Here is a 21,474-nt window from a genome sequence, read left to right on the forward strand (position 1 = left end):
GGGGATGAGAAGGCGGGGCAGCGTGGGAAGGCACTATGGCCTCTTAGCCCTTACGGGGCTTGTAGATAGGATGTGTTGGACACTTGTGTCAGAGCACTTTAATACTGCGAAGCAACAGCATCCTTCAGGAAGAAGAAATCGAATTTCACAGCCACTTATTATAATATTTGTAAAGAAATAAAGGAGGAGTTCAAAGCATTCCAACACAAATGCTAAGTAGGTAAGGAAGTTATTATTGTACACTCTACACGTGTGCAATGATCACACTCTACCCCCATAAGTATGTACAATTTGTGTGTGCGTGCACACCACACACACACACACTAGTACTGAAGCTTAAACTTGGAGCCTAAGAACTGTTCCTTAGTTTTCTCACTCAAAGCTGGTGCTCAACCACTTAAGCCACACCGCCACTTCCAGCCTTTGCCAGGTAAATTGGAGACAAGGTGCGAACAGATTTTCCTTCCCATGCTGGCCTTTGAATCATAATCCTCAGATCTCAGTTTCTTGAGAGATTAGGATTGCTACCAAATGTTTCTCAGCATCTGAGCAGAAGGACCTGGCATTCTCCAGCTGCCATGTATGAGGTGCTTGGTTTTTCGCAGCCAGTGTTCCCCACCAGTGTTTCCCCCAGGAAATAAGCAACAGGTGGTAGCTTGTCACCTCTCAGGTTTAGCTTGTGCAGAGGAGAGAAATCTGTCTCCTGAAAGTGAATCACTCATCCTCCTAGACATATAAATCCCCAGCAGAAACTCCCAATAACCATGCAAAGAACTAAGAACCACATCTCAACTTACTTTAATGCAACTACTTACTAGTGACCTGTCCTTAAAAAGTGGAAACACTGGGGCTGGGAAGGTGGCTCAGCGGGTAGAGTGCTTGCCTTGCATGCCTGAGGCCCTGGGTTTGATTCCTTAGCACCACATAAGCAAAAAGAAAAAAAAAGCCGGAAATGGAGCTGTGGCTCAAATGGTAGAGCACTAGCCTTGAGCTGAAGAGCTGAGGGACAGCGCCCAGGCCCAGAGTTCAGGCCTCACAACCGGACCTCCACTCCCCCCCCCCCCCCAAAAAAAAAGTGAAAACATTTAGGAAAAACTCTGGTGGCTCCTGTCTGTAATGCTAGCTTCTCAGAATGTTGAGAGCTGCAAGATTGAGCTTTGAAGCCAGCCTAAGAAGAGCTGGTGAGACTCTTATCCCAGATAACCCTGAAAGTGTGGCGCAAGTGGAAGAACACCAGCCATGAGAAAGCAAACTTAGGAACAGTTCAACGCTTTGAGTTCAAGTCTTGCCACCAGCACACACACACACACACACACACACACACACACACACAAAGTAAGTCTATTCAGGACAAATGCAATCTTGATGAGGTGCTCAGTGGAGGTGTGGCTCAAGTGGTAGAACACCAGCCTTGGGGGAAAAGAGACAGCTTGAAACCTGAGTTCAAGCACTAGTTCTAGGACAGAAAGAAGAAAGAAGGGGCAGAGGAAGAAGGAAGAAAGGAAATAAGGAAAGAAGGAAGGACAGACAGTTGTGTGTGGCTCTCATTGTGTTCTTCAAGATACGGAATCTCCAGGCTGGTGGTCTGCAGGATTAGGGGTGAATGGGGAGAATTGTAGATTTGGTGCCAGTGCCAGTCTAGAAATACAGGAGGCAGAGACTGAGCATTCCTCCTCGGGTAGAAATCAGAACTTGTTAAATGATCATAAGCTTTTAAATTTGCTATAAATTGAATAAAATCCTTTCCACGAAGAAACCTATGCCCAAAGATGTCTACTTAACACACAATGCTTGAGAAAGTATATTTATATTTCAGCATGCAAAGCACGTTTTCACATCCAAATGAAATAATTATCTTTCAAATTAATTTGACTCCTTTTGGGTCCTATAGCTTCTTACGCCTGTGCAAAAAGTTCATGAGAGCAGTTACTGTGACAGCTCCACAGTCAGAAGAACAAGTTGGCACACACTTGAATGAGACCAACTTTGTATCAGTGCCATGAGACACTTTAATAAGTCAGCTAATCTCACTAATGGCTGAGTTTTGGTCATCTAATTGGTAGACTGGAATAAAGCTTCTGGAAATAATTCTGCCACAGTGCAATATTTTCCTTCATTGAGAATGAAATTGTAATTTTGTTGGGCATGGTGGCACATGCTTATGATACCAGAGGATTTAGAACTGAAGGCCAACTTGGCCTATATATCAAGACTCAGGAGGAAGGAAAGAAGGAAGAAGATGAAAGAAAGGAAGGAAGGAGGAAAGAGAGAAAGAAAGAAAGAAAGAAAGAAAGAAAGAAAGAAAGAAAGAAAGAAAGAAAGAAAGAAAGGAAGGAAGGAAGGAAGGAAGGAAGGAAGGAAGGAAGGAAGGAAGGAAGGAAGGAAGGAAGGAGAAAGAGAAAGGGAAAGGGAAAGAAGAGAAAGGGAAGAGAGGAAAAGAGGCCAACTTGGCCCATATTGCCAGACCTAAAAAGGAAGGAATGGCAGAAGGAAGAGAGAGAGGGAGGAGGGAAGGAGGAAGGAAGGGATGAAGCAAGGATGGAAGGGAGGGAGAAAGAGAATGATAGAGGGAAAGAGGCTAACTTGGCCTACATTGCAAGACTCAAAAAGGAAGGAAGGAAGAAAGAATGAAGGAAGAAAAGAAGAAGGAAGGAAGGAAGGAAGGAAGGAAGGAAGGAAGGAAGGAAGGGAAGGAGGGAGGGAGGGAGGGAGGGAGGGAGGGAGGAAGGGAAGGAGGAAGGGAGGAAGGAAGGAAAGAAAGAAGGAAGCAAGGAAGGAAAGTGGAAAATTTTAAAAGGAGGATGGCCATTATCCATGTAAGATTCCAAAAAACATAAGAAAATTCTCCATGTTAAACATATTCATTGTGGGGTGCCAGTACAAATAGAATGTGGGGCGGTCACTATGTCAAGGTATGAAGAACATTCTTATCAAATTGTGAATTTTACACAGCCCACAGCAGAGCTTGAAATTCCTTGTGGTACCCACACAATTATGTGTGGTACCCACACATAATTCACCCCCAAGAAACTGTGATGCTCTAGCAACTGAAATAGAACATAAACTGCCAAAATTCACAACAGACACACACACACACACACACACACAGAGAAAAACTGAAACACGAGAAAGACAGTACCCACTTTCTCCCCCTCGCCACCCACCATCAGTGGGAAAACAGTATGATTAGAATTCCTTGATACTTTTACTACAAAGTAAAATCCAACTGTCAATAAACACGAACTTCCAACATTATGCACTTCATTATTTTCACTAACTCCGTTCCTGCTTCAAAGTGCTCTCATTCTAGAAGTGCATTGCTGGTCACATGACTAAGGTTGTCTCTGTCCTCTGTATAAAAGGTATCTTCATCTCTCGCTGGTGTTCTCCATGAATTAGGGGGGAAAGTCCTGCACCTTGTCTAGTCTTGGAAATTCTTGCTGGAGAACAATACTTAGGGCAACTGGGAACCCCAAATTTTCCTGTAAGAGGAGGATTCCCCCCCCCCCATAACACAACTGCTCCAAGGCAACAATTTCCATGTCATCTTAAGAACCAAGAGCGGGCTGGGAAGGTGGCTCAGTGGTAGAGCGCTTGCCTTGCATGCATGAGGCCCTGGGTTCGATTCCTGAGCACCACATAAGCAGAAAAAAAAGCTGGAAGTGGCACTGTGGCTCAAGTGGTAGAGTGCTAGCCTTGAGCTGAAGAGCTAAGGGACAGCGCCCAGGCCCAGAGTTCAGGCCCACGACTTGACCCAAAAAAAAAAGAAAGAAAGAAAAAAGAGCCAAGAGCAAGTGCCAGGTATCAGATAAATGTTAATGTCATCTGAATTCATTATTTCAGTGGCTTGAGTTGCTCCTCTTTATCAGTCTCCTGCTTCCTCTATCCTTTGCTATTTCTGTAGCTGTCCCCGGGAGCATCAAGATATGAAACACGGATAAGAACAAGATGGGGGAACAGAGGGGCCTCTGTGGGTGAACCAGTGCTATGTGCAAAGTCCGGGAAGGCAGGGGGAGAGGGGAGAGTTTTGTGGAGATGGATGGTTTAAAGGAGGCTCCTCCTGCTCGTGACAATGTCACCCCTTTCCTTGTTCTTTCCCAGTTTTTCCCTCCCATCCCCACCCACAAGCTGCATAGTTCAGTTCTAACATAGTGTCCAATGAGTACCACTGGTTCATTTGTTTATCTTTGTCTCTCCAAAAACTTCCTCCTTCCCTCCCTCCCTCTCTTCTTTCCTTCCTTCCTTCCTTCCTTCCTTCTTTCCTTCCTTCCTTCCTTTCTTCTTCCTTTCCTTCCTTCCTTCCCTCCTTACCCCATCTCCATTTCTCTGTCTTTTCCCCTTCCTTCTTTGTTTCTTTCTCTTTCTTATCTTTCTTTGTACTGTTGCTAGAACTCAGAGCCTTACCTTCAAGATGGATGAACTACCACTTGAGCCACAGCTCCATTTCTGGCTTTTTGGTGGTTAATTGGAGATAAAAGTCCCACAGACTTTTCTGTCCAGGCTGTCTTTATACTGTGATCCTCGGATCTCAGCCTCCTGAGTAGTTAGGATTACAGGCATGAGCCACCAGCACCCGGTTGGATCAACATCATCATATAGAAATATCCTGTGGCCCACTTAACCAGGTTGAGCAAATCTCACAGGTCCTCTTCTCCGGGGACTTCCTTAGTCAGCTCTTCTGTTAGTCTGCTCAGGCTGCCATCATGAAATACCATAAACAGTCAGCTTACCAACAGGAGAAATGCATTTCTCATGAGTTCAGTACTGAAAAAGAAAGTGTCAATAAACCATGTGGTCAAGCACTGGTTTGGTCTGTCTGATGGAGAAAATTAATGTGGAGGAAACAACTGTCCAATAATCGGTTAGCTTAATTCAGTTGTGTAACATGAGTGGATGCTCTGAAGTCTTGCATGTTTACCCAACCTTGTGTGGGGCATGAGACCAAGAAGGGCAGCCCATGAGGAGGGGACATTAATGGAAGAGCACAAAGGATGACTGGGAGCAGGTCAGGTGGCTGAAGCAGGGAAAGGAGAATGGGAAGGGGGCATGATATCTCTAAGGCACTGAAGGCAGGGCAGAGGCTGGTGCAAGGTGGGAGAAGGTGGCCCCAGAGATGGGCAGAGCCCCAAAGGCAATGCCAGGAACTGTGAACACTATGCTAAGAGTAAAACAGAGATGACAGCTGTGCACCACCAGTTCATGCTTGTAATCCTAGCTATCCAGAGGATGAGATCTGAGGACTGAGGTTCAAAAGCCAGTCCGGGCAGGAAGGTCTGTGAAATTCTTATCACCTATGAACCAGGAAAAGGCCAGAAGTGGTGCTATGGCTCAAGTAGTAGAGTGCTAGCCTTAGAGCAAAAAAGCTAAGGGACAACACTCAGGGCCTGTGTTCAAGCCCCAATACCAAGAAGAGCCAAAGAAGGTATGGAGAGGCAGACTCATGGGATAACACTTGCACTTGATTTTACTCTCTGTTGCTGAGATTGGGTGTCGCAAATGGGGTGCATAATTAAATAAAAAAGACTCTCCAATGATGAAAGGCTTCTCGAAGGACAGATGACCGTGAGACAATAGTTACGCGTTTTACCTGCCTGCATTATGATCAAAAGGTTGGTCAATGAAACTCATTCAACAATGTGTGCTTTGGGACCACCAGGCCTTTGTAGAAAATGAGCAAAGTCCCAGAGGTGCTGAAGACAAATGATCAGGAAGCTTTCTCCTGACCTCAGGGCTTTGAATCCATGTTGAGCTGGCATCAGTGAGTCTGTGGCTTCCTGAACTTCACCAGGGAAGCAAGGACAGCAGATGGCGATGCGCAGATTGAAATGGGGAAATGGAAGCATTTTCACTTTGTTTTCTAAACTTCCATCAACCAGCAAGTAAATGCTAAGCCCCGGAGTCTTAGCTAGCTCAAAATCTCCCCTGATGAGGACGTTGAAATAAGATGTCTTACTGTCTTATTTACCATGGAGAAAACGCCTCCTACACTTTTTTCTTCTTCTTCTTCCACGTCTTCCAACTTCTCCTCCTCAGTTCCTTCTCAACATCCATTTATTATTACTATTACTATTGTTATTATTTGATTTTGTGTTGGTCTGAGGCTTGAACTCAGGGTCTGGGCACTGTCCCTGTGCTTCTTTGCTTCAAGGCTGCACTCTACCATTTGAGCCACAGCTCTCCTTCTGACTTTTTGCTGGTTAATTGGAGACAAGAATCTTAAGGACTTTTCCAGCATGTCTTTGAACCACAAACCTCAGACCTCAGCCTCCTAATTAGCTAGGACTACAAATGTGTTAGGCTTCACCTTTAAAAAAAAAAGTTAAACAGAATAAGTTTATTTGAAAATAAAAGGAAGCCATGAAAGAAAGTAGCAGAAACTCTATCAGGAGAGGAGTCCTGTGGAGTCCTTTGGGGTGGAGGTTTTATAGTATGGGGCTTCAGGGTTTGTGCATGTACTGTCCCTGCTTTTTTCATTGGTTGAACAGGCACCCCAGGGCATTATGGGAAGAAGTGTCTAAGCAGGAAGAAGCATTTGAGAAGTAGCCCAAGGCACTATGGGAACAAGAACCTCCATGATGGGACAGACACATGTAATAGCTACCTTTTTATCCTTACCTATCTAACAGTTCTCTTTCTCTCTCATTCCCCAGCCCCCTCTGATGAAAACTCCAAATGTTAGAGAACAGGGGTGATGGCTGCTTCCTGCTGAAGCCTGAGTGGGACATGGCAGTCAGGGATCCACCAGGAAGGGTCTGTTAGGCAGATAGAATTGGCTTGTGCGCATTGCAATGGACCATGGTAAAACTCTGGAGGACCGTTTATATGTCTTTTGTTGTTGTTGTTGTTGTTGTTTGTTATGCCAAGGTCGCAGGACCCCCCCCCCCCCTGCAAGAAGACCACCGAGAGTCAGACTCTACAGCTGTTTTATTTAAACGGGCTGCAGCTCGGGCCTCGTCCTACACTCCAACACAGCGGAGCCTAGGAGGAGAGCCCCGAGCTAAGGATTTGCAGGTCTTATATAGGCACACAATCAACCAGGTGTTTTGATTACCACCACGTGTTGCTTTGCTAGACAGAAACAAGCAACACGTGGTGGTCACTGCCTCAAACTTTAACCTTTCATTGTTGTTGTTTCTGGCCACTTGTAGCTTCTAGATTCCAGTCTAGAAGAAAAAAACAACAAGCAGGTTGAGAATACAAAGGCCAAATGTGAGCGTAACTATTAGACTAACTAGGGGTGCCAGGAAAGATAGCAGTCAAGACACGTGGACAGGTGTCTCCCCTGAGAGTTGTCCTTGAGTGAACTGTCTTCAAGAGGCTTTGTGGCTTAATACAAATGTTAGTTTAGACTTGTCCTGGTCTGTGAGTGGCACAAGCCCTCCATATTTAAAGCTCTTTTATTTAGTAAAGCCATAGTTGGTCAGAAGTCCTTGTAGATTTATGGAAGCCTGGGTTATGGTGTCTAGGTCATCCACTCTTGGCCCCTAGTGACAAATTTTTGTAGACAAGAGCAGGAGAAAACTTTTTTTTTTCTATTTTTTACTCTGCCAAGTATACTTTTAAGGGCCACAAGTAGGGGTATAAGTTGATAGCCCTCTTAGTCCTAAGAAGCTTTAGGTGTCTGTATGTAGAAAAGGTTTTTCTTAGCACTATAAAAATAGCAGGTGACAGAAAGACAAGGGCACACGTCACTCTATAGTTGCCTGGTTGTTTTATTTGGTTTTTTTTTGGAGGTGGGGGGGGGGAATGTTGCCTGTCCTGGGTCTTGAACTCTGGGCCTCAGCTCTGTCTCTGAACTTCTTTTGCTCAAAGCTAGCACTCTCCCATTTGAGCAACAGCACCACTTCCAGGTTTTGGGGAAATTTATTGGAGAGAAGAGTCTCATGAACTTTCCTGTCCAGGCTGATTTCAAATCATGATCCTCAGATCTCAGCCTCCTGAGTAGTTAGGATTACAGGAGTGAGCCACCAGTACCTGGCTCATTTTTTTTTTTTTTAATCAAACAGAGGTAATTGTCTGCTTCTCTACTGGAATGTAAGCCCACCCCAACAGGGGTTTCCTCTCTACATTTTCCTTTGCACTTGGAATCGTATTTGCCAAGTGAAAGTGCTCACATATATGAGACTACATACTTAGTAAGTCATAACTTTTGAAAAATCATATAATAGTACTAGAAGTATCTGTACTAGAAGTCTGAGTGGTACAATCTCACACAAAAAAAAATTAAAGCTGACTTATAATGGCCTGTCATCATTATCATACCCAAATCTCATAAAGAACGGGTCTCTAGTTTCAGGTCTTTATTAAAAATTGAGCATTGCTACCTACGTCACCCTTTTCTTTCACACTTCCTCTCTTATCTGACTCATGAGGCCCCCGGGAAGCAGAAGCCATCCTTCTAACGACAGGGAAGCCCAGCACAGCTTGCAAGAGGAGGTGACTTGCTGAAGCCCACACCGGTTTGTGACAGAGGCATTGGGATTAGAAACTGGGATTAGAGCTGGCTTGCTAGGAAAGATGCTCATCACCTGGGCATCAATGTTGCTGACTTGAAGTGAGCGACTCAGGGGAAAATCATCCAAGCCCTTCCCTACAGGGAAGAATCCTTGGAGAAAAGAGCCCAGGGCAAGAGGAAAGATTCAAGGTCATTCTGCCATGCCATCCTTTGCTCCTGATTCCCTGCAAACCTCTGCTACCCGACAGGAAGGAATTTAAAAAATCCTTCAATTAGGCAGGGTTATATTTTAATCAAACGTATAAGTGTTGATAGCATTACTTTAGTCCAGAAGTGGAGGGAGAAATAAAACAGAACGAGTCTGGAATTCTTTGCCTCAACATTTAATGAAGGTTGTGGATAATTAGATGACAAAAGAATAGCAAGGAGCAGGTATTTTCCCTGTCTTCCCATATAAATTTACCTAGTCATTAATTAATGAGTTGATGAGCACATTATATTCCAGGCAATGTTCTAGGTACCAGATAGAAGGATTCCATTAAAGTTTATGCTTGTGTCCTACATTTTGTTGAAGAAGTATAGGCACACAAATAAACAAGTTGATAAAAATTAAATAAGTGCAATTTAAGATAGCAGTATGTAACAGAAAAAAAGATTTTTAGGATGAGCCAGAGAACAACAGGAAAAGAAAGCAAACACAATTCAACAAATACAGTAAAGGCATTTGATAGTATTTAACATCTCCACATGACCAAAGTCTCATCAGGGGTTAGAGGAACGGCTGTACACTAGCCAACGAGAGAAAGCTCAGATACAGAGTTTAAGTCCTGGTCTCAGACCAAAAAAAAAGTCTCAACAATTTAAGAAACTTGTGGAATGTATGTGATAAAGATCATACCAGGAATCAATGAAACAGAAATCAGAAAAAAAAAAAACAAAACTCAGAGAAACCATGATTCCTTGAGAAAAATCAAACACACTGAAAATGTAGCCATACTGATTAGAAAAAAACAACACATATTTCTAATTAAGAATAAAAGATGGCATCATCAAGAGGCTTTGCAGGAACTATTCAGATCATAAGATAATATAAAGGTCTTTGTTGCTAGTAAATTCAACTTTGATACAATGAGTGACACCCTTGAATGATACAACATGTTATAGATCACTAAAGAAGAAGCAGATAAGCTGAAACACAGTCTATTGAAGAAAGAGAACTTGTAGTTAAGTTCCCTGTGAAAGAACTTTCCACATCCATGCCTGCAGGGAGACCATGGTCTCTTCTGGATGACCCTAGATGAGTTTGTCAAAAAGTACTTTAATGAGAATTGTGCCCTCTCTGACCTGGAGCTCAGGTTACAGCTTAAGAATATTGGAAGCCAGGCCCCATGTAATTCTAGCTACTCAGGAGGCTGAGATCTGAGGATCACAGTTCAAAGCCAGCCCAGGCAGGAAAGTCCATGAGACTCTTATATCCAATAGACCACTAGAAAACCGGAAGTGGCGCTGTGGCTCAAGCAGCAGAGTGCTGGCCTTGAGCTGAAGAGCTGAGGGACAGTGCCCAAGCCCAGAGTTCAAGTCCCACAACCAACAAGACAAATAAACAAAAAGAATGTTGGAGAAGACATCTAGGAATTCAATAGCACTGGAGGCGGAGGAGCAGGAGGAGCACTGAGATGCTGCTTCCCACTGACCACAGAACAAGCTGCTCCATTTGGAACCTTGAGCGCGACAGGGGAGCTACAGGAAACAGAAACACCTACGGTAGGCCAAGCAACATTTAACTGACTCAAGGACGGCCTTGTTTTCTTAGTGGGCCCTTCAGAGTGAAGAGGGGAAAAACAGGTTCAATTGGGTATAGGCCCCAGGATTGTGGTCTGGGTTGAGATTTCAAAAGTGGCAGAATGTGTGACTTCATTCATTTCTGCTGGCCATTTCCTTGGCTTCACCATGCTTAGCATGCGCCGCTGTCTGCTGAAACACAGGTTTTCAAAATGCGTCCAACACCCAAAAGGTGCCTTCTTGTTAAAAGAAGTCAGTGACTCTCAGAGATAGGGCATTAGAAGGGGGAGATCTTAGCTCTTTACAAACACAGATTTCAACTCCAAATCATCATTTTCTTTTTTTTGGTCCGATTGTGGGGCCTGAACTCTGGGCCTGGCTGTCCCTCAACTCTTCAGCTCAAGATTAGCACTCTGCCACTTGAGCCACAGCACCACTTCTGGCTTTGTTCTTTTTGCTTATGTGGTGCTGAGGAATAGAACCCAGGCCTCTTGCATGCAAGGCAAGCGCTCTACCACTGAGCCACCTTCCCAGCCCCCCTAATCATCATTTTCTTAATCATCATTATTGCTCAGTGCCTAGTGCACTTTCTTGATCTCCCTAAATTTAATCTGTTTGAAAAATACCAGAACGCTGAGAGAAGATTCACCTTACTCCTAGTTAACATAGCTAAGAGGAAGATAGCATGTTTTTATTTATTTATTTATTTAGTCGGTCGTGGAGCTTGAACTCTGGGCCTGGGCACTATCCCTCAGCTCTACCACTTGAGCCACAGTGCCACTTCTGGTTTTCTGATGGTTTATTGGAGATAAGAGTCTCATGGACTTCCCTGGCTGGTTTTGAACCGCAATCCTCAGATCTCAGCTTCCAGAGTAGCTAGGATTACAGGCATGAGCCACCAGCATCCGGCACATATTTTATTTTTAATCAAAGCCTGAATACTTATGGCTTCCCCCACCCCAAGAAGCATAAAAGTAATAATATTTGAATGGTTGATTTCTTTAGCAATATTGTCATGAAAGTTTTCATAGCCAGAGCCACATAGAACAATGGCACAGAATCCCATGTGATTTACATGGTATAATATATGAAAGAGTGAAAAAGCAGAGACTAGTGAAAAGCAGGTATGTGCCTAAGTAAGTGAGAGGTTAGTTTGGCATATGGCTAAAGTGGGAAGAAAACTGGAGGCAAGGGAGACAGCCAGAGGAAGTAACATGGAGGGGAATGGAGCGTTTGAGAGCTGGGCCTCCACGCAAACTAGTTTGCAGGAATCCCTATTCGTCTCTGTTGGTGTGAAGCTATTCCAGTTACATTTGTTGTACAACGAGCCCTCTACTTGTGGCAAAGCAACAACGACTTCATTTTGCTCATGATTGTCTGGGTTAGAACTTCAGGAAAGGCTGGGTTTCTCCGAAGGTTGCAGTGAGAGTTCATAGGAAAGCTTGACATTAGGTTGCATTGGATGTGAGGTCAGTTTTGGTTCTTGTTCGTGGATGACCGAGGAGCTAAGCCAGAATGGCAGCTTTGCAGATGTCAGACTTTGGACATGGCTATGTTACTCTTCAATGAATCCAAGTGAGCAAAAAAGAAAAACTTAATCTCTAACTCCATCTTTTGTGTCTGGCAAGAGAGAAATTCAGGAAAGACACAATTATACTAAAGAAGACAAGAATGTTTATTAGAAAAGAAATATGGCAGAGAAAGAGGACACGTGGCATAGATTTGCCACTGCAAGACAGCACTTTGGCCCATCTCAGCCATCCTGTGCCATCTTCCTGGTAACAGAGATTGGCCTTGGGTTAAATCAGGAGAGCTAGAGTTCTTGAAGATGGCTTTCTGATCAGTAGGTCTCTTTGTGAAATCACGATGCCGGAAATTTACTGACTGGTCCTTATTAGCTCATCCCTCATTTCATTGCCAGGCGGTTTTGGGTTTATTAGCTTACCTTATTGCTGGAAAGTTCTGTAGGTGAAATGCTTTGACTGCCTGCTTTTATACTAACTCCTACCAGTTGTTGGTTTTTTTCCAGCATAAACATCCAGCAGAACCAGGTGGTAGATGCACAGCATTTTTTAAAATTTTTTATTGTGAAAATACTGTACAGAGGGGTTACAATTACATGGGCAAGATAATGAGTACATTTCTTATCAAGCATTGTAGCCTCCTCCTTTGTTTACCCTTCCCATCCCTTCCCAGCCTCTCCCGCTCCCCCCCTCCAACCCTCCCCCCAGACGCATGGCATTTTATGTGAAACTTTTGGAGAGCATATAGAGATATTTTGGTCACATTCTGTTGGTTGGAGCAGTCACAGCAGATTCGGTGTGGGGTTTGAGGAGGCAGTGGGAGGGCCTTACTGTCCATGATGGGAGATGAGGTTCAGCCATCTTTGAAAAACCTCTACCACAGTGACATTGAAAAGGTAATACTAGGCCGGGCGCTGGTGGCTCACACCTGTAATCCTAGCTACTCAGGAGGCTGAGATCTGAGGATCGCCGTTCAAAGCCAGCCCGGGCAGGAGAGACTGTGAGACTCCTATCTCCAATAAACCACCAGAAAACCGGAAGTGGTGCTGTAGCTCAAGTGGTAGAGCGCTCGCCTTGAGCTGAAGAGCTGAGGGACAGCGACCAGGCCCAGAGTTCTAGCCCCACAACCAACCAAAGAAAGAAAAAGTAATACTGGAGTTCAGCTTCCTTGTCCATAAAATGAAAATAGCAATATCATACAAAGGATTATTCTGATACATGAAATAATGCTTCTATGATGCTTGGTTCCATGTTGGGAATCCAGCCAGCTCTTAATAGATGCTTTTCTATGAACACTCATCCCTGGGTCTTCTAATGCTTACTCTGGCGTCTATGTAATAGGCTCAGTATTCAAAATCCATGTCCCATATGGAAACATTGAAAATGGTAAACTCTGGATTGAGTCTTTTGGCTCTATAGTCTTGAAGGATAGGTTTACCAACTCAGAGGGAAAAGTAAAACAAAGATAATTGAACAAAGGCCAGGCACCAGTGCCTCATGCCTGTAATCCTAGCTACTCAGGGGGCTGAGATCTGAGGATTGAGGTTCTAAGCTGGCCAGAGCAGGTAGTCCATGAAATTCATTTCTTCAATGAACCACCAGAAAACTGCGAGTGGAGCTGTGGCTCAAGGGGTAGAGCACTAGCCTTGAGTACGAAAGCTCAGGGACAGCACCTAGGCCCTGAGTTCAAGCCCCAGGATTGGCACTACTACCACCAACAGCACGATTTAATGGGCAACAGATAAGCAGAGCTCTCTCTAGACAGGAGGGGTGCTGAGGGAGAACACTGCCCAGGCTGCATTGTCCAGGGCTCAGAAATAGGTGTCTCTAGGAGACAGCAACGTGACTCTAAAGATCACTGGACAGCCTGGCAGACATATCAGTCTCTAGACTCAATCAGAGGCTCCATACATCCTGAACCAGCTCCCCACTCGTCATTTAGTCTCTAGATGCCCATTGTGATGCTGGGTGTTCTTGGGCAAGTCTTCCAAGGACAATGGGCCACGATGTGATGATGTCTAGTGACCCATATTGGTAATGCTCAGGGCCGTGGTGATGTGATGATATCTAGGGAACTGAACGTGGATCGCTCAAGGTCGTGGTGAGAGACGCAGTACCACTGTGGTTGGGGGCCTTTGCCCTGATCGCCCACCAGGCTCTCTTTCTACTTTCAACAGCTTTGTCATCTTTGACTTACAGGGGTCGCTGGCCTCCTCTCTTGCATATCTTTGATGGGTTTTTCTCCCTTTGGGGCCTGACCTCTTGAGCTAATATTAAAATCCTCATTAAGTCCTGGCCATTCATTGCTTGACACTCCAGCCTGGATTTGCTCAAGGAAATTGCTTGATTGCTGATAGACAACTCCACAAAGGCTGCTCAGCCCTTCCTGAGCAACTTTCCTGAAGGAGCTCTGTTTTCTCTCCCCCAGCACCACGCTGGCCTCTAAGCCCCTCCCAGGCCCTTCACTCTCTACACTCAGGACCTAGTCCTGCTCTTCCTGAAATAACAGAGGCTTTCTCAAACATGCATTTTCCTATTACATCTATTTCTATACTTTGCTCTACACACACCCATTATTTTCCCTTTGTCTCAAATGTAGTTTTTAAGGTTAAATCTTTCAGTGGTGAAGCTAGTTTGCACTCTTCCCTTTGGGTAACATTGCTACCCCAAATATACCTCCTTCTCCATCTTCAATTGCTTCCTCTCTTGGGTCAACCGAATGTCCATGGCCATCCTAAGGTACTGAGGGTAAGGCAGCCAGCCGCTCTTGTGTCCCGGTCAACCACCAGCCATTATTTCTCCCTCCCTATTCACAAGTTTCCAACAGATATTCATTTTTCACTCTCAGTAATCTGTCTCCAGCTCCATCTTTGTGGAAACAGTTCTTACAAAGGACTCCTGGGATCTCTCGATTGCTTTAAGGCATCAGGTCTGTGAATCCAGTCATAGCTAACACAGTGGCCCAGCCAGGGAGTCAAACTCCGTGATGGTTGCCAGGGCAGTTGTGTCTTCCTACTTCCCATAGTTGGAGAGCTTAATTATCACTCTAATTAATTATTACTCAGGGCAGTGTACACTCATTTTACTCTCTCCTACATTCTATACTATTCACTCTACGCTCTACTACAAGGCATACAACACCTTTTTTGTGTGTGTATTGAATTGGCTGTTAGGAATCAGAAATGCTGCTGGCAATGTGTGTGAACAAGTTTGGCATGTGCATGTCATTTCTCTTGGCCATATGCTTAGGAAGAGAGTTTCTGGGCCATGTGCTAAGTTTGTGCTTTTTTTTTAGGTGCTCATACTGAGACCGAAACTAAGCCTCCAGCTCTTGCTTGGATTTTTTTTTCTTCCAGAATTGGTGCTCTACCACTTGAGCTACATTTACACTTCTAGCTTTTTGGTGGTTAATCAGAGATCAGAGTCTCACAGACTTTTCTTCTTGACTGGCTTCAAATCAAGATTCTCAGATTTCAGCTTCCTGTGTAGATAGGATGACAGGAGCGAACCACCAGTGCTCAGAACAACCACCACTCTTCACATAGTGAGCTTTTTGGTATAACTGTCTCCCCGCACTCCATACATCCCCTGAAATAGGAGGAATTCCAAGCAAAACAACTTCACCATAAATGATGAACAACAGCCTTAAGAGGAACGCTATGCTTTATTATTGTTGTTGATTGAATCCTGGAGGAGGAAGACCAAAACTGTCATGGGACAGGAAGTACACAGTGTCAGGTCACAGAGGGAGTTCCTGATAAAAGCTTAGACATGGAGACCTCTGCATAATGAAGCATTAAGCTGGCAGTGGATGTAGTTTGCAGTCACATTTTAGTTGGTTCCTATGGAGACATTGGCTTTTTAGACTCTTTTGCAACATCAGTACATGTGAGATGGTGTCCTTCACCAGCTAAGCTTGCTTAACCAGGATTGTTCACCAGCCAAGCCAAGTTTCAGCTTCCTCCTTCAATGAAGCCTGGTGCATGGGCTACCTGTGTGGCTTCTAAAGGCATTTGACTAGCAAATTGGCAGTGTTGTTTCGATCTTTCAAGGAATGCCAACAACAAAAGTAATCCTATTCATGGCAGAAAAACCCTTCTGAAGTCAGAAAGAATTAAAACATTTATTGGGCATAAATATATTACATATACACTACAGATAGTTAGGTATTACTTATAGCATAGTATTTGCAAAAATCTATACATTAAAAATCGATATGGCAGTTTTAATACAACGTATATGAAATAGTCTAAAATTTACAATACAAGAAAACATATGATTATTTCTCTCCTAGAGTTGAAAAGCTTGGAATGTATGTCCAACAGTGAGGTAAAAACATTTTTTTTTTTTGTCTTTCAATTTAAAGAATTGTGCAAGGATAACATTCAAACACATTCAATTAGGGCACTTTTCAATTTTGACATGAATACTGAATTACCATGGTCAAAGAAAACAAGGTTAGAAAATGCCAACATTTCAAGTGGAAAAGAACAAGGCAGATCATATGAAAACATACCTTTTTTTAAAAAAAAGTGTTTTTAAGAAAATCTTTTTTTTTTTTTTTTTTTTGAGACCAGACGGCAGTTTGTGCCATAGGACTGGTTGGAATTCCTTGTGTCAGGGATGAGTCTGACATACAGAGAAGCAGAGTTACCTATCAGGAAGCAGCTCACTCAATGCATAATGGCAGAAGGGCAAAAAGATAAGGTTTTACTATAATACTTTATCATTTGTGTGTAATGAAATATAGAGCATTATATATCCATATCACATAGGCAGATTTAGGATAGAAAATAGTGCCATAGAGAGTGTGGTAATTTTCTGATTGAAAGGAATATACTGAATACCAGAAAATAGAAAGCAATAAATAAAGTGCAATCAGCTTGGATTTCACATACTTCAGCTTTCTGGTGGGATGAAGAGAGTGGATGAAAATCTCAGAAAGATCAAATGAATGTCTGAAGCAATTGTGACCTAAAGTATTATTTCCTTTAAATTTTTTTGACTGATTCAGAGAATTTCCTGATAGCAGCAGTTCTGAAGTGTTTCAAAAAAGCATTTCTTCCTCTGCAAAAATGACTGCACTGAATTTTCATAGGTTAAAAAAGAAAAAAAAGCCATTTCATCTAAACTACCTGCAATCAAATTGAATCTGAAATGTAGACATAATGTCAGAGCAGGTTAAATCACACATTTAGATGGAGAATGGGTCTTCAAAGGCCAGAACTTTGGCAAAAATTTATTTACCTTGATGGTATCTATTTGCCAGGCTAATTACACTAATTACAGTCAAGAACAAATACAGAACGTTCGTTCTAGTAGTTACTACATCAATATAGGCACAAAGAATTAAATTCATGGATTGTAGCACTCTTTCAAGAGATGATTATGGTTTTTCTGGGTACATGTAAACCTTTCAATCACTGATAATAGATTGTTTTTGTTTTTGGCATTCAATGCACTAAATGCTCTTCTCATTAAAAACACAAGAAAACGTCAGAAGGTTAATACTAGTATAGATGTTGTTGCCAAGAAATGAGACTGACCTAAAATTACAAAAGTAGAAAACACACAAAAATAACATGCTACAAGGGAGAATTAGTATATAAGTACATTTTTAAAAAATTTTATTTTTACAATAAATAAAGATTGCACTGTAATTGGCATTTAAAGTACTGTATGCAGAATATAGTATAAATAAACCAAAAACAAATAATGGTGTTTCCCCCATGACTTTGGTATGGGAATATTATAAGCTAGTTCAGGATACTTACTGCATCTTAGACAAAACATAGACCAAGCACAAAATAGCAATGATCAAAACAAAAACAAAAACAGAAACCCCAAAACAAAACAAAAACCCAAATCCAAACAAACAAAAAAGAAAACCAAGTAGCAAAAATATACAAAAAAAAAAAAAAAAAAAAACCTAGAGCAGGAGAGTGGGGGGTGGGGTGGGGGGTATTCTGTGCCTGTTGCACCCTTTTGGAATACATTTGCACCTCCAATTCCTTAAGTGTCCCTGAGGTACTTGAACATTATGGACTTCATATAAACAATGCAATGACTTTGGGTTAAAATCGATTATCTCATGACTCAAAAACATAAACATGTAAGAGAAACACTGTGCACTCCGATAGCACCTGCTCATCAAGGATCTCAAAGCACTTCAACAAGCATAAGAACCTCCATTTTCTTTTCTTTTCAAGCATGGAAAAACCGAGGCACAGAGAGGTAAAGTGACGTGTTCAGATCACACAGCAAGTTAGTGACAGATCCAGGGAGAGCATCTAGGCCTCCCGATCCCCTCCCACCCAGGCTGGTCGCCAAATCCCATTCTTGGTCCACCCACAGAAATAAGAGCTACAGATTCAGGTGATTTCCCCTTTGGGTTGTTTTTTAAATCATTTCTTCACCTGCTGTTACACTAGTATGATGGGCACTGAATTAAGGTATTGAAATTCAATCACTTCATTGATACCTCAAAGAACAGCCAGAAGGCAAATCTTTCCAAATCATGAGATGACATGTACAAAGACTGCTCAAAATTAGTGTAAGTCACAGACAAATGGGCAGAGGCACTAACCCGTCATCAACTGTCATTGTAGCGTTGTGGTTAAACGTAACAGAATATAATAACTCTAGTGATTAGAAAAGTAGTTATATACAAAGACAAACACACAAGTTAAAGCAGCTTTTCAAATAGCTGAATAAAGAAAACAACTATCTATTGCACAATGCCCTCTTAAAGTTACTGCTATGAATCTGTGTGGTCAAATCTACACAATGCGCCGTAATTTATTGGTGCATTTTGATTACTTGATTGTTTTTTATACAGGCAGCTCATAGAGTGTTAAATCAGAAGAACTATAGATTACTAAAACATTTCCGATTAAAATACACATTTTGAATTAAACGACCTAAACACAGTTACAAAACTGAGTGGCAATGACGGCTCGGGCAGCTGTATGTGAGTGCACACGCTTGTGTATGTGTTGCTGTATGAGTAACTCTGACAGTGCTGACAACCTAGTCCTCTTAAGCACACATGCTGTGATTCTGTTTACAGATATAGATGATCAAGATAAAGAAGTGACGGGTGACTATAAATTACTAAATTGTAACATTAAAAGAAAAAAAATCAAAGTCTTGCCAAAGACATCAGTGAAAAACAGAAATCAAAGCAAATTTGAAAACTCAAAAAGAAAACATAAGAAAGCGTTTGGTATCTGGTTTGCTTTTCTTCCTCTTCTTCTTCTTCTTTTTAATTAAAAAAGAAAAAAAAATCCAGTTTAACCTCTTCCTAGTTTTGCATTTCAAAAAGGTGCACCAAGACACTGACATTTTTTTCCTAGCTAAATCTGTAAAACAAGAGAAGTATATAAATCAAAGAACAAAAGGGCTTTTTAAAAAAGGGGGTGGGGTATCTGAATAAATGTGTGTATTAAAATGTGTAGCACTAAGTAAATTCATATGAGTTGTTTACTTCATTAAGAAGTACTGTAATATAAAGGCAAATAAAATAGACAGAGTCGCGAAGCCAAGCATGATGAGGGCAGCAAACTGTTCATCAGTAGGCATCATGGTCTTCATTCTGGGGTCATCTAAGCTCCCCATGTCCCCGGAGAGGATGACCTCACTTCGTTGTAGGGTGAAAGCCGCGGAGGGGCTGAAGGTTCCGCTGAGCTCCTGTGCGGTGTCCAGGCAGCGACGGCACGCGCACACACGGAACCTGTACTCCGTGTTGGTCTGGAGGCCTGAGATCTGGAATGTGGCATCTTCTCCCTTGTATACCTTTAAGAAAAAGGATGCCATCATCAATGAACTCACAACACTGTGGTCTCTAGGCGATCATCAGAGCCTTGGTGTAAGTTCAATCCATAACGGCAAAAATGATATAAAAAAAGTTCTCATCCAAGCCAGGCACAGGTGTCTCATGCTTATCATCCTAGCTACTCAGGAGGCTGAGATGTGAGGATCTGAGGATTAAAGCAAGCCCCTGGCATTGAAGTCCATGAGACTCGTGTGTGCAATTAACCACCAAATGGCAGAAGTGGACCTGTGGCTCAAGTTGCAGAGTGAGTGCCAGTCGTGAGTAAAAAAGCTAAAGGACAGCACCTAGGACCTGAGCTGTGCACACGTGCGTGTGCGCTTACACACACACACACACACACTACACACACAAACACACAGAGACATACACATACACAGTTTTGTGGAGACAAATGAACCTTATTAAATTTATTGCTCTTTAATCTCTTAACATAATGTAATTACCAATTAATTATCAACTTGGGAAATTCTAACAAACAGAATATTCTGTATGAGATCCCATTCCTAACTTACAGAGAAGTTCATCACCCACATGGCCCACGGGCAGTGACATGCCCCACATTCCATCACCCATCCCATGACATCATCGAAAGATGACAATGTGACACATAGAGTCTTTGACTTTGCCTTACGAAACATGTGCCACTTCCACTCCCATGCTGGTGTCTCTGTTAAAGACCTCTCAGCTCCCCCAGCCTGGGTCCAGCTTCCTACACAGATGGCTCTGCCTTTCCCTCCAAACACTATGGGAAGTTCTCCACCTCAGCCTCTACTATGCCAAGACGGAGGCCACATCTGTACGATGTGGCCTCTTCATTTCTGCAAAGGATGACCTCACGGTTGAAATCCACTTGATAACTGATCCTGTGGAAGTTTTAGAGGCTTCTGGAAAGTGCATAGAAAGATATTGATATCTATTTAAGTGCTCTCTACAGCTTCCAGAATTTCATGGGCACATCTTTTTATATTTTTCTTTTTCCCCCAAGACTGGACTAGAACTCAGTACCTGATACTTTGGCTCATTGGCTGGTGCTCTACCAACTGAGCCATGGTCCCAAACCCAGTGGCTACATCTTTATAGGAAAGGGGGCTCAAAAGTAGGTATAAATTCCTAGAAACTGCAGTTAGAGAATCTTGCAAAGAGACATCATATGTTTCCATGGAACTTCTTGACCCTAACTAACTGCTCTAAGCACTGGAGGGAATGTCCAGTCTAGGGGCCATGTGAGGCCCTCAAAATCATTTGGTACATAGCTGTAAGGAGGTTGTTTGAGGCTAGCTTGGGACAAAACGTTCCCAATACTCCATCTCAACCAATCAAAGCTGTGTGTGGTGGTATGTAGCTGTCTTTCCAACTATGCAGGAAGTGCAAATGGGATCTCGGTCCAGGTTAGGCAAGGCATAACTGTAAGGGTTTATCTGAAAAAGGTAACTAAAGCCAAAGTAAGTAGTCACGCCGGAGTCATGGCACAGGTGGTAGAAAGTGCTGGCAAGCACCAGTACTGTCATAAAACCAACTCACCAACCAACAAAAAGGCTGCATGAAATACCTTCACTTTTAGCAATTTAAGGTAGAAAAATACACGAAGGATTTTCAGGTTCAAAGACAATAAGGAAAATGGGCCTTAAAATACAAGACAATGCCCACGTCCATTAGAAAAATTAAATGTTTATAGAAGAAGCAAATTATTATTCCTCCTCCTTCACTTCTTTCTCCTTTTTCTTCTTCTTATTTGTGCCTGAACTCAGGGCCTGGCAGCTGTCCCTTAGCTTTTTCATTCAAGGCTGGCACTCTACCACTTCTGGGTTTTTTTTGGAGATAAAGAGTTTCACAGATATTCCTGCCCAAGCCATGATCTTCACATCTCAGCCTCCTGAGTA

General features: G+C 42.8%; 1 protein-coding gene across 2 annotated transcripts in view; it reads right to left on the reverse strand.

Moving 5' to 3' along the window:
- Positions 1-17,640: 17,640 nt before the first annotated feature.
- Fndc3b (fibronectin type III domain containing 3B) overlaps positions 17,641-21,474 on the reverse strand; it is a 279,369-nt gene continuing 275,535 nt past the window's right edge. For both annotated transcript variants that reach the window (XM_042678836.1, XM_042678837.1), the window contains exon 26: positions 17,641-19,554. In XM_042678836.1, coding sequence (XP_042534770.1) covers positions 19,243-19,554 — 312 coding nt within the window. In that variant the 3' untranslated portion in view covers positions 17,641-19,242. The remainder of the gene's footprint in view (positions 19,555-21,474) is intronic.

Source organism: Dipodomys spectabilis, unplaced genomic scaffold, assembly GCF_019054845.1.
Source record: "Dipodomys spectabilis isolate Male_0828 unplaced genomic scaffold, ASM1905484v1 ptg000050l, whole genome shotgun sequence".
In the NCBI taxonomy this organism is placed as follows: domain Eukaryota; kingdom Metazoa; phylum Chordata; class Mammalia; order Rodentia; family Heteromyidae; genus Dipodomys; species Dipodomys spectabilis.